Here is a 13,242-nt window from a genome sequence, read left to right on the forward strand (position 1 = left end):
GGTCGTAATCCTCAGTAACCTTGATGGGCACATATATTTCTTTTTATTTTACTTTTTGGAAAGCTGAAATACGTAAAACAAAAAAATATAAGGTAAGTTAAAAAAGTATAAATTTCAATGTAAAAACGAACAATCTTATAACTACATGTGAGTGCAATACCGATGTCGTGTGTTGTTTCATTACTAGTAACAATCTTTAAAATGGTGTTCTAAATTTTCATCATAATATTGTTATTACAATATATTCTCCTCGCTATCCATAAAAACTCATCATCATGGTTACCTTACTTGTTAAATTTGTTTATTGAAAACTTGTTGAAAAATGATAAAGTATTGGGGAAATAACAAATTTAACATGACTGCTTACTAAAATGATGCTAAATTAGACAATTTTTGCCATTGAAATGATTCTAAACAGGTAAATGCAGGAGTATTGAGGAATATTGTAAATAACGTAAATATACACTTGCCTGTGAAATTCTATGCCAGAATTCGGTGTCCAAACGCTTCTGCAATTTTGCACAATACAATGCATTCTTTATATTCGGAAAATATTCATTAAATAAGCAACAATATTAACTTAAATATTCGAAGCGACGCAATTTTTTTGACACACATGCCATATTGACAAAGTGAGAGTTGCTACAATTTTATTATGGTGACTACCCATAATCAGGGAATATCGCTTTTTAATAATTGGTTCAGATACTTATTTTATTTAGCATAAATAATAATTGTTTCATCCAACAATGCTTCTGAATGACGTTTTTGGCAATTTATCAACAAACTCATGTACAAAAACTAACCTTTTGCACAGAATATTACAGCATACATAGTAGCCTTGGGAAAACTTCGTATTAACAGTGGCAATACCAAGTTAGGTGTGAAAGTGATAAAAAACATGAACTGGGCAATATTTTCTTGTTACACGTCAATGTTCATACCGAAATCTCCAGTGTATTAGATACTTGATTAGATATAAGCTTCTTGCGTAGATCCAAAAATATGCGATGAAAGGTCAAAGAAGTGACTTTCTATATTTGTTTTAATTGATTTTGAATTAATTTATTTATTTTTATTTACTTTATAGTTTTTAGACCTTCCTGTCATTTTCGAGAATTCTAAAGTAAAGTGTGTAGTATAAAGTATAACTTTATAAAGGCTCCTGTGATTCATATGAGGTAATTTTTCCTCAGAAATGTCGTCGCCACGCCCGAAATCCCCTCGAACTCCTGTTTTGCCTAAAAAAGAAGATAAAGAGGAGTCATTTTGGGATAAAATTGGTACAATTGGTCGCAAGAAGCGTATAAAGGAAGGTATGTTATATGACCAAAATATTTTACGTGGGATGCTAGAATTAGAACATGATTGGGCCATGTGTGCCTTGTGAAGGGTGTATTTGTTTTTATTATATAATATTTTTGTTGGTTTTAGTGCAAGAGGTTCAGGCGGAAGGTAAATTTGCTATAGATTCGCCAGGAAGTCCAACAGCACCAGAAATTCCGCCAGAAGAATACAGCTTACGTGAGTTGCTTGTACTATAATTTATTGCATCCTTAAATGATTAATCATTAAATTTTAAGTGTTCATTTTTATTCAGTTCAATTTATGTTTTTGCTTTTTTTGGTCCTAAGATTTTTCATGTAGTGTAAATAAAAGATATGGTCTATAGATGTAAAATATACATGTACATATAATATATAATATGTCAACATTATATTATAACATGAATTCCATTTAGTTAATCTCATAACTATAATAAATGTTACCGAGATGACATGTTTGTACTAATGTACTTATTACATTTTCTTTTAATGTATTGGGATATATTCATATAACTTCCCAGTTACATACATTGAGATCTTACAGTTGACAAGTCAAATAAACTGGCTGACTCCCTTCATGCACAACCAATTAATCATTGGTTTAGATTATCCATAATACAGCTCAAGTTACTTTTAATTGCCTTTAAAAGGTATTTACCAAGTATAAATGAGTCTCTCTGTGACCACGCTCGCTGTAAAGTGTTCGAAACGTCGGGAAAATAATATAATGAATAAATCGCGTTTAAAATAAGTTTAAAAGTTAAAGTTTAATTTCTAAAGGTATAAATGATCTTTTGTATTTCATACCTTCCAATAGATGACAATGAAGAAAGAGCAATAATCGAGCCCAGGTCTCTTGAGGACCCCAGAGTCAAGGAGTTGATCCAAGTCCTCATCGACTGGATTAACGACGAATTAGCCGCACAGAGGATCATCGTGAAGGACATCAGTGAGGATCTGTATGATGGACAAGTGCTGCAGAAACTTCTAGAGAAACTGACGGAGACAAAGCTAGATGTGCCTGAAGTGACACAGAGCGAGGAGGGGCAGCGACAGAAGTTAGCTGTTGTTTTGAGAGATGTCAACAGGGTATGTTCTAGCTTGCTTTCATAATGACCAAATTACTGTGAATTGTTAAATTTTTTTATCCTTTAGTTTGTGTTTTTTTTTTGTGTAAAGCAAGGATTATAAGTCTTGTTAAATTTGGTGTATGATTTATTTATACTGAGCGGCATTTTCTCTTAAATGAGGTGTTTTGAATAGAATAATCACTTTGAAAAAAATTATAATGGGCAGAGTATACAGGGTGTAATGGTTAAGTGTGCACAAGCGATTATTCCGTAACAATTGCAGATATCTAAAAACTTTAAACTGAGATCGAAAGTACCTAACCTAATGAGTAAAATGGCCATAATAAATTTTTAAAAATAAAACGAGAAATATCCGAAAATGTTACATTAAACGCTCCCATACATTTGATTTACCATACATTTTGTATTCATAGCAGATTTTCGAAATGACGTACTCATTGTGCAATACAATGAGGAGCTCTATTTAAAGTTTCTAAATGAACTTCCCTTCAAATTTGCGAAGTAATTAAAGCAGAAAACCAAAAAAAGAAAGATAAAGCTAAAATCTTTCATATTAAATGTACATGGGATATTCATATCACATACTAAATGTATGGGAGGGTTTAAAGATAATTTTTTTAATATTTCTCGTTTTATTTTTAAAAATTTATTGCGGCCATTTTACTCATTAGGTTAAGTACCTTCGATATCAGTTTAAAATTTTTTGTTATCCGTAATTGTTAGGGAAAAATCGCCTGTGCACACTTAACAATTACACCCTGTATAAATTTTTATCAAATTACTCTTGTTTACTTTATTTTGTGGCTTAATCAAGGATCATACTACTCATAAGCGTGTTTTTGTTCTTTCTTAAACTATATAAATTTGTATTATTAACCAATGTAATATATGACGATACATCAGGTCCTGTACGGTTCACCGAAGCCAGTGCAACAGTGGAGCGTGGACTCAGTGCACTCTAAGAATGTAGTCTCGATACTGCATTTGCTTGTGGCACTCGCGAGACACTTCCGCGCGCCTATACGCCTGCCCGAGAACGTTAGTGTCAACGTCGTTGTCGTTAAGAAGGATGCTCCCAATCAGCTGTCACATCGGTGAGGTTTCTATTTATACATTTTTTGTAGAAAATCCTCACTCCACTGTTACTTATAATTGCTATCTATTTGTATCTTTTTCACGCCTAAACACCCACGGCAGAACTCCTAGTAAGCAAATAAAATGCTTGTGTCAGGAGGTTCCGCTCTTCCTTAACACTATTACAGAAACAGAAATAAAACAATATGAATGAATACAATGCAAAAACATAAAAGAAAATAAAGAATTAAATAAAATCTCTGTGTGAGTGTGTGTGTATGTGTGTGTGAGACAGCATGTTTAGAGCAAAGCTAAATAAATATATAGCTATAAAAAAAACGAGTTTATAAACAGTTCCATAATTAATGATGTATAATAATGTATCTGTATATGTACAGCACATACATCGAAGACATAACAACGACGTACGACGATCTCGGCATGAAGTGCGAACGAGATGCCTTCGACGCTCTGTTCGACCACGCGCCTGATAAACTGCAAGTTGTTAAGAAGGTATTTTAGATCTATAATCTATATATCTATAATATAAAAATGAATCCCAAAATGTGTTGGTAAGCGCATAACTTTAGAACAGCTGAACCGATTTCTTTAATTCTTTTTTTATTATATTCATTGAAGTACGTGGATGGTTCTTATGAAAAGAAAACGTGAATATGTACCACGGGCGAAGCCGGGGCGGACCGCTAGTTAACTTATATAAAAGACTGTGACTTTGTCTGTTTTAGAAATAATAAACTACTAATTTAAAGGGTATTAATTTATATCTTCGTATAAATATTACATCCATACTGATATTATAAAATTGAAGAGTTTGTTTGTTTGAACGCGCTAATCTCAGGAACTGCTAATCCGATTTGAAAAATTATTTCGGTGTTAGATAGCCCATTTATCGAGGAAGGCTTTAATAGGCTATATATTATAAATATTATTAATGCGAAATTGAATCGATTACAATGAATTTAGCACACATATGAGTGTAACTTGGATTTACATTTAACACATAGGATAGGTTTTATTCCTGTGGTTTTATTCCATGGAAATTCCACGGGAACGGGAACTATGCAGGTTTTTCTTTGAAAACGCGGGCGAAGCCGCGGGCGGAAAGCTAGTAAATAATAAAATTGGAATGTTAAAATGCACATTATCTATTCTTATAATAATGTTATAAAGCTGAAACGTTTTTTTGTTTGTTTAAACGCGCTAGTCTCAAAAACTACTGGGCCGATGTAAAAAAAATCGTTCTGTGTTAGATAGACCATATATTGAGGAAGACTATAGGCTATATAATATCATCCCGCTAAGACCAACAGAAGCCGAGCCACGCGGGTGAAACCGCGGAGCGCAGCTAGTAATTTATATAGCTAATATGATATTTGTATCCAAACAAAATATAAATAGCCGCTCTTTACTAATTGTGAAATTATGATATATGCAAATGAAAGGTGTATTTTTGTTAAATTTATTTTAAAATCAGCCAATTTTTTTTGACTTAGCAGACTAAAATTTGAAAAGAAACAACAAAACTAAATAAATTCCCTTTCTCAGTCGCTGATCACATTCGTGAACAAGCACCTCAGTAAGGTGAACTTGGAAGTCCTCGACTTGGACTCGCAGTTCCACGACGGGGTTTACCTGGTGCTGCTGATGGGTCTACTCGAAGGTTTCTTCGTGCCACTGTTCGATTTCCACCTGACCCCGCAGGACTTTGACCAGAAGGTCCACAATGTCTCGTTTGCTTTTGAGCTGATGCAAGACGTGGGTTTGGCCAAGCCCAAGGCCAGGCCTGAAGGTTGGTATATCTTGCTAATAATGTTATTTTTGAAGTGAAACTTCTTTATCGGGGTTGGAAAAAAATTTTGTGTAACATTTTTTCGTTACGCGTGACATTTTTCCGTTACGCGCCATCTTTTTCTTATCCCTACCACGCGTGATTCGACGTATTTCTGTAAAGTTGCATAAATTATTTTTTGAAAAATAAGGTCATAAAACTCATAAAGAAGTTTCACTTCTTACGTGTGTACACTATTACTCCACACAGTAGGTTGCCTGGAAGAGATCACTCTTAAGACTAGTTATAAGTTTTAATTTTAAGGATTTATTTGTATGCCAGCACAATAAAGTGTAAATAAATAAATATTATTAGTAATGTTCGACCCTCTGTATCCCACGCCGAGACATTGTTAACTGCAACACCAAGGAGGCAGTCAACTCTTTAAATGTTTACATTTTTATTTAATACTAGCGCTCCGCCCCGGCTTCGCCCGTGGTACATGTTTACGTTTTCTCTACATAAGAACCATCCTCGTACTTCAAGGAATATAATAAAAAAAGAATTATCGAAATTGCTTGAGCCGTTCTCGAGTTATGCGCTTACCAACACATTTTGCGATTCATTTTTATATATAAGATTTTATTTATTTTCCAGATATTGTGAACCTCGATCTGAAATCAACACTCAGGGTTTTGTACAACCTGTTCACAAAGTACAAGAATATGGCGTAACTTGCATCACTTTGAAATGTGCCATCATGTTATTTTAACTGTATCTATACAGGGTTACTTGTAAAACACCGGCAACCTCGCAGGACAAGATAGTTAACATCATAAGCAACATCATTTGTTCTACGACTTTTGATAATTTGTTAGATTTTATTTTCATACAAAAATAAACATTCATTTCATTTTCCGTTTGAATATTATAAATTCTACGCCTCGCAAAAATTACGTAAACAAGAAGCGAACGGGAGGGGAAAGGGGGCGTCGCGTCGTCCATCCGATAATGAATAGAACATAGACTTACAATTAATGTTAGGAGAGTACAATAAAAGTTTAAAAAATCATTTAAAAATAATTTATTGCGTTATGCCAAAAGTCGTAGAACAAAATATGTTGTTACTTATGATGTTAGCTATCTTGTCCTGCGAGGTTGCTGGTATTTTACAAGTAACCCTGTATATACTTAATGAAATTAATTTTATATTGTGTTCAATTTTATTAACATAAATGTAACTGCTTACGCTAACTATACAATTATGTTAATGTTTTATTGAAAATGTAATTTATTAACAATAGTCATAAGTGCCTTATGAAATACAATAACTATTAATATGAGTTTGCGTTTTATTTCTAGATTATTACGACACCAATTAATATTATGTTGATAAAATGCTTATATTAAACAGTACTTGAGTACCTACAATAAATTCAACGTCAATGTTCAACGTCATTCTTGTGTCAACAGCTGGGTCCACATCGGACGATCCAGCGATCCCGCGATCCAGGATTGCGGTGCATGGATCGTGTTAGGCCGATCCACTTTAAAAACTTGCGATCCCAAATATGCGCTCCAAGTGATCCTAAGGCGATCCGTGATTCAGCCAGTCTAACTCTTGTACAATATGGAGTCACACGTACAACGGCGGCGTCTTGCAGTTGCAGCAGTAACTTTTATTATTAAGTATAATAAAATGTTTGTGCAAAAAATCAAGCAAAAGAAATCGATGGTTTTGGGTGAAACAATTTTACAAAAATCGATTGGCATCTGGGACGCAGCTGTACGCAGAGTTAGTTTCAGATGAAGTTGAACACAAAAACCGCCCGCTAACGGATCGCACGCGGCACGTCCACACCGCCCGCATCTTTGGATCGCCCGCCTGCCGCGCGCGATAGGATCGCGGTGGATCGTCCGGTGTGGACCCAGCTATTCACTATCACCACAGTTGACAGATATATACTACGTACATACAGTTAGGAAACTAAGCCCCTGCCACAATATACATATACAAACAGTAAGGAAACTTCATACAAAATGTTCGAAATGGCTCCCCCCCATCAAGCGTGTTTACGAGGGTATTGAGGGGGATCGATAGTAGCGGGTGACACATCCACAGATTTTGAATATAGTATGGAAAAAAGTTTAAAGTGATGTCAATTCACATTAAATAAATATCGATTGTTTCAGTTTGTAGCCCTTTCAATAAATATATTTGTAAATACCGTATCTGACTACAAGTTAAAAAGAGACTATATTTTAATTTCTATAAGTAGATATGGCAGTATGAGTTTTAAATTATGTTGACATATTTTCTACCAAAATGATAGCTACAAATAGTACCTATTAGGAGTCCAGTATGTTTAAAGATCGCATCTATTTTTTACGCAATCTAGAAAAGCACGAAAATATAAAAAAAAGGAAACCTTAAAAAAAATAGAGCTGCTGTTACATACACTTCTTAGTTTTATTTCAAACTTGAATTTTCCGATAAAATGATTATTTACACAGGTAGCAGATTGCAGCGGGGAAAGTGAAAATTAATAAGAGCATAATGAAAGTTCTGATCATTCTACGATATCAGAAATAGAGATAATCCGTGATTCTGTAAATCCTTTGGACTGAGATTTTAATGATTAGATTTCTACAATTTAAAATAATGTAAACCAGTGTTTGAAAATCATTTTTTAAATATAAACTTTGTCTTATTGTAACCTTCCATATCAATACAACAATTATATTATATTCGCAATCGTGTGGCTTATCCTCGCTATTAACTTACATTGAATTATCGAAACAAATTTCGTTACTTATCTCTTTTACCATAAAACTCATAATTCTAAAAAACTATGCATGAAGAAAATATGTACATTTTTTTTTTTTTTTTTTTTTTTTTTTTTTTTTTTTTTTTTTTTTTTTTTTTTTTTTTTTTATAGTGGGGAAATCTTCCAAAGATACCCACGGCCCCCGGGGAAGGAGCCGTGGGTTATGTCGGATTCTTACCGACTAAAACCCCACTGTGTTCCGTCGAGCCGCTTTAATGAGGGGGCCGCGGGTATTTGTTAGAATTCTTCCGCAACATGTAACCACTCTAGCTCTATATATGTCGTGGTCATATCGTAGATTTGATCATTTCATGATATGAGTGGCCATTTCACGAAATGGTCGCATATCGTGAAATGGCCAATTTAGTTTGGCCACATCATGATGTGGTTTGGGCAGATCAATGATAAGAAATCGTTTCACGATATGGCCAATTAACGCACGGTTTTTTCATGAAATGATCAAAATTATTTGATCGTATCGTAAAATAGTTACATTAATCGTTGGTAGAGGCGCTGCAAGCTCTGTGTTTATGTGATAAGATGGCGGCCGCTGGCGAAAATTAAATTATTCGCAGTTAAAAACTTCATAATTCGTTTAATAACAATATTATGAAGAAAGTCATAGCAAAGAATTTACGACGAAGAGGTACGAGTACTATGGAAAATGTGGATATCTTATATGTATTTAAGAAAAAATGCGACTTAATTAAAATAATTTAAGAAACTACTACTATATTATTATAATTGTTTGTTTTTTAAAAAGCGATCCGCTTCTGGCGCGTTGTTTATCAAAGTCTAACCTAACCTGTTTTCTATTGCAAAAACGATTCGCTTCTGGCATTCGCAGGCAGCTGCCGCGGCACTAACTTAGAATATAGTTATTCTGAAATTTTTTAATATTTTATGGACTCTTTATATTTTATACGATCTGGCCAAATGTGGATGACCAAATCGTGAAACGTTGACGATTTAACGATCTGATCAAACTATGTTGGCCATTTCACGATATGCGACTATTTCGTGAAATGGCCACTCATATCATGAAATGATCAAATCTACGATATGACCACGACATATACATACCGGTGCAAAGACAAACTTTTGTGGTTTTCATTCTTTCCGGAGCCACATCCCACAATACTGTTAGTACAATACTGTTGTACACAACGGTGAGGCCAGTGAGGGGGAATGGAACTAATACTTGTGATGTAAAACAAATGGTTTATTATCGATAAAAACTTTTCTGATATCAACTACAATGATAGAAATTATATTACCGACACTATTTTTGATTCAGACTCAGATTATCCAGAGGTTAAACCTGTGTAAACAAAACGAAGCGACGAAATTTGTAATCTTATTAGTTCTCAGAACTTTCACCGGGGGCGCTTTGAATCGGCACAGCAAATAGCTGTCATTTTGTATGGGATAGCCAGTCCAGCGTATACAGCCTACGTCAATCTCATACATTCGTAGCAAAGAGTATAATGTATAATAGGGCATAGAGAGCCCTCTTGAAGCATATGAAGGCCAACCTATTTGACTTTGACTGGCGACAATGAGCCCTCTGGATTTTGGGGTTAGAACTAATTCCATATACCTACATACATATATACGTTAATATACATAGGTAGTAGGTATATTTTTTTTATCACTACTCTTCTATAAATAACGACGCAATTTAATTTGAATAATCATTTCAGGCAAAAATAATATGTGCCTGGAATAAATGCTCACATATTATATTTGCGTCGTTATTGAAATAGGAGAGCGATATTGTTTCAGAGAATACCTACAACTGATTTATTATCATTTATTTTCAACATTTTAGAAATAAGACTAAGATCTAAATGATTACAAAATGGATGGTTTTTAAAGATTTAGGTGATTTAAAAAAAAACTTTTCAGTTGTAATAATTACAAGATAATTAGCTTATATAATTAGTATTTATATTAGTATCATTATATGAATGTAAATACGGAGTCTTTAAAAATGAGATATTTGGAAGTGCTAAATTGGTATAATTCAGTCAAATTTCTTAAAACAAATTGAAGTACTTACTAAGGATAATGAAGAAAACGACAATAAAAGAAATTAGTTCTTTATTTTTAAATGCTTTCACATATTGTAATATTACATATTTTTGAGTACTTATCTAAAACAAAACTGTCCGTGCACATAATTTTCAGTAAAACGTTTTGAAAGCCTGAACGTAGGGCTCGATTCAACGCACTTTCACCACACTTTCACGAGAACTATAAACTTCACACGATTACCTATCAACAAAATGAACTAATTAAGTAATTTTAACGTAAATAAACTTCACCGTTCACGTATAGTCGCCGCCATTTTATGACAGAATTATCAAATACAAATTACAAAAAAAAAGTTAGTCAATGTTACCAATTAATAAATCATATTTAACACTTTTCATGTAAATTAAATAAGACGTTTTCAGTATTTTATTTAGTTAGACGCACTATTTTTTTATGTAAAATATTTTCCTGAATAATTATAGTTCTAGATAAGATAGGTACTGAATTAAAAATCTGAGATTATTGTTCTAATTCATATAAACTTTGAATAAAGAAAGGTTTTCATTTGCCTTATTTTACTGCATTGATTTCATATAGGACAACACTGAGAAGCTTTCAGAAGATGTTGCAAGTTTATTAATTTGATACCATATGAAGCGATTGAAATCGCAAAATTATTTATTGGAATTTGAAAAAAAGTAAGACATGCATTCGATCTATTAAAATAAAACAATGTTTAAAGAATAATTTCCATTTATTTAAATATCTTTATTCACTTTGCAAAAACTTCGGAAAGTGCGATGCCATCTTTTGGGGATTTAATATAAACTTATTTAAATAAGTTTTTACTCGCCAAAGTATAGATCGCGTGGCTTTCTTTAATAAATGTCAGTTTGTTCTAAGTGTCCCCCCCCTGATTCGTAGTCTATTCTATTGAACGCTACGCTAACAGAAAGCCACTTGGCTAAAGGGGCAGATGAGATTTGCTGTGTGAATTGCAGTGGACCTCATTTAGCTATTTCTAAAGTATGTCCCATTAAAATGAATAAAATATTAGAGGAGAAAAATAAAATTACCTATGCTAGTGTTGCTAAGACAAAAGAAAGTACTGACTTCCCTTCTCTGCCATCACGTGGCATCCCTGTAAATAAAAATGTAAATATTGTACAAAAACCTGTAAATAAGTCTGTAAATATTAAACCTGTATTAAAGAATGTAAATATTCACAATATAAAATCACAAATCATTGGAAACAGTGATGTGCTTATGGCCCTAGTACACACACTGGTCCAAATAGGCAATAAAAGTGATAACGAACCCAAACTCAAACTCAAACTCAAACATTTATTTATTCAATTAGACTACTATTTAGTAGCACTTTCGAATCGTCATTACATAAGTATTTTTAACATTTACCATTTACCACCGATTCGGAAAGCAGTATCTATGGAGAAGAATCGGCAAGAAACTCCATAGTTGCTCTTTTAAAATCATGTCAATATTACATAATATGTAACTTATATCTAACTTATACATAATATATCATAATATGCCAAAGAACTGTCCTGTGGTTTTTACGCGACAACCCTCCATGGGTCTTTATCGTCCATATATTCCTGAATACTGTAGTACGCTCTCTGAACTAGTACATTTTTTATATAAGTTTTAAATTTAGAACTACCTACTAAACTCTTTAATATTGAGAGGAATTCTATTGTATAAGCGTATACCTTGACCCATAAATGAATTTTTACTTTAGCTAATCGGAAAAATGGCATTTCAATTCTATTCCTGTTCCTTGTGCCATAATCGTGTCTATCTCCTACTCTTGCGTGTAAGTCGGCGTTTTTGTGAACATGCAAAATATTATTAAATATATACTGTGATGGTACAGTAAGGATACCAGTATTCTTAAAATGATCTCTTAGTGAGTCCCGAGCACGTAAATTATATATAGAGCGAATGGCTCTTTTCTGTAAGATAAATATAGTTTCTATATCTGCAGCCTTGCCCCACAGTAGAATTCCATAGGACATAATGCTATGAAAGTAGCTGAAATAAACCAATCTAGCCGTATCTTCATCAGTGAGATGCCTTATTTTTCGGACTGCATATGCAGCTGAACTGAGCTTACCTGCAGCGGTGTTGACATGGGCTCCCCACTGTAGTTTCTCATCCAATGTTAACCCTAGAAATACAGTAGACTCAGTAGGATGCAATACCTCCCCGTTCAAGGTAATATCTCTGTTCAACTTTTTTACATTAGGAAGTAAAAATTCAACACAAGTGGTTTTTTTGGCATTTAATAATAAATTATTGGCAGTAAACCATTCAGATATGTGTAAAAGAGCACTGTTCACTTCGTCAACATTTGGGTCATGCCTATCCACATTAAAAATTAATGAGGTATCATCTGCAAACAGAACTATTTCACACCTATCCTGCAAATAATAGGGAAGATCATTAATATATACCAAGAACAAGAAGGGACCTAAAATGGACCCCTGTGGAACACCAATGTTAATTGACGCACCGCTAGAACGTTCTCCATTAACAACTACAGTCTGTATCCTATCATGCAGGTATGACGCTATGAGGTTCTGGGCTTTTCCTGTAATTCCATAGTGATTAAGTTTACGTAACAAAGTACAATGTTCAACGCAGTCAAATGCCTTGGAGAGGTCACAAAATATCCCCAGAGCATTTTTTGAGTTTTCCCATGCTTTATAAACATGTGTTAGAAGTGCAACTCCAGCATCTGTGGTTGAGCGCCCCTTTGTGAAACCAAACTGTTTGGTGTGCAGTAAATTATTAGATGCAAAATGACTACTCAATTGGTTTAATATCAACCTCTCGAATACCTTACTTAATGTTGGTAAAATAGAGATAGGTCTATAATTGTTACAGTCTTCTTGATCGCCCTTCTTAAATAGAGGTATAACTTTACTAAGCTTTAGTAAATTAGGAAATGTACCATAGTCACAACACTTATTAAATATGAAAGCTAAATTTTTCGCAATATTTTCTATTATATTATTAACTAAATTTACGGACATTCCCCAAAGATCACAAGTATTTTTTAGATTAAGCGTCTTAAA

The 13,242-nt window shown here is 33.6% G+C and overlaps 1 protein-coding gene across 2 annotated transcripts; it reads left to right on the forward strand.

The window, feature by feature from the left end:
• The first annotated feature begins 990 nt into the window (after window positions 1–990).
• On the forward strand, window positions 991–6,174 carry LOC123705359 (beta-parvin). 2 transcript variants are annotated; one of them, XM_045654104.1, is made up of 8 exons: window positions 991–1,126; window positions 1,197–1,316; window positions 1,435–1,524; window positions 2,143–2,414; window positions 3,320–3,510; window positions 3,889–4,003; window positions 5,057–5,300; window positions 5,937–6,174. In XM_045654104.1, exons 2-8 carry the CDS (start codon window positions 1,199–1,201, stop codon window positions 6,011–6,013), a joined length of 1,107 nt encoding a protein of 368 aa, XP_045510060.1. In that variant the 5' UTR covers window positions 991–1,126; window positions 1,197–1,198; the 3' UTR covers window positions 6,014–6,174. The 2 variants fall into 2 exon arrangements, with proteins under 2 accessions (XP_045510060.1, XP_045510059.1); XM_045654103.1 differs by having other exon boundaries at window positions 999–1,017.
• Window positions 6,175–13,242: the final 7,068 nt, after the last annotated feature.

Source organism: Colias croceus, chromosome Z (genome assembly GCF_905220415.1).
Source record: "Colias croceus chromosome Z, ilColCroc2.1".
Lineage (NCBI taxonomy): Eukaryota > Metazoa > Arthropoda > Insecta > Lepidoptera > Pieridae > Colias > Colias croceus.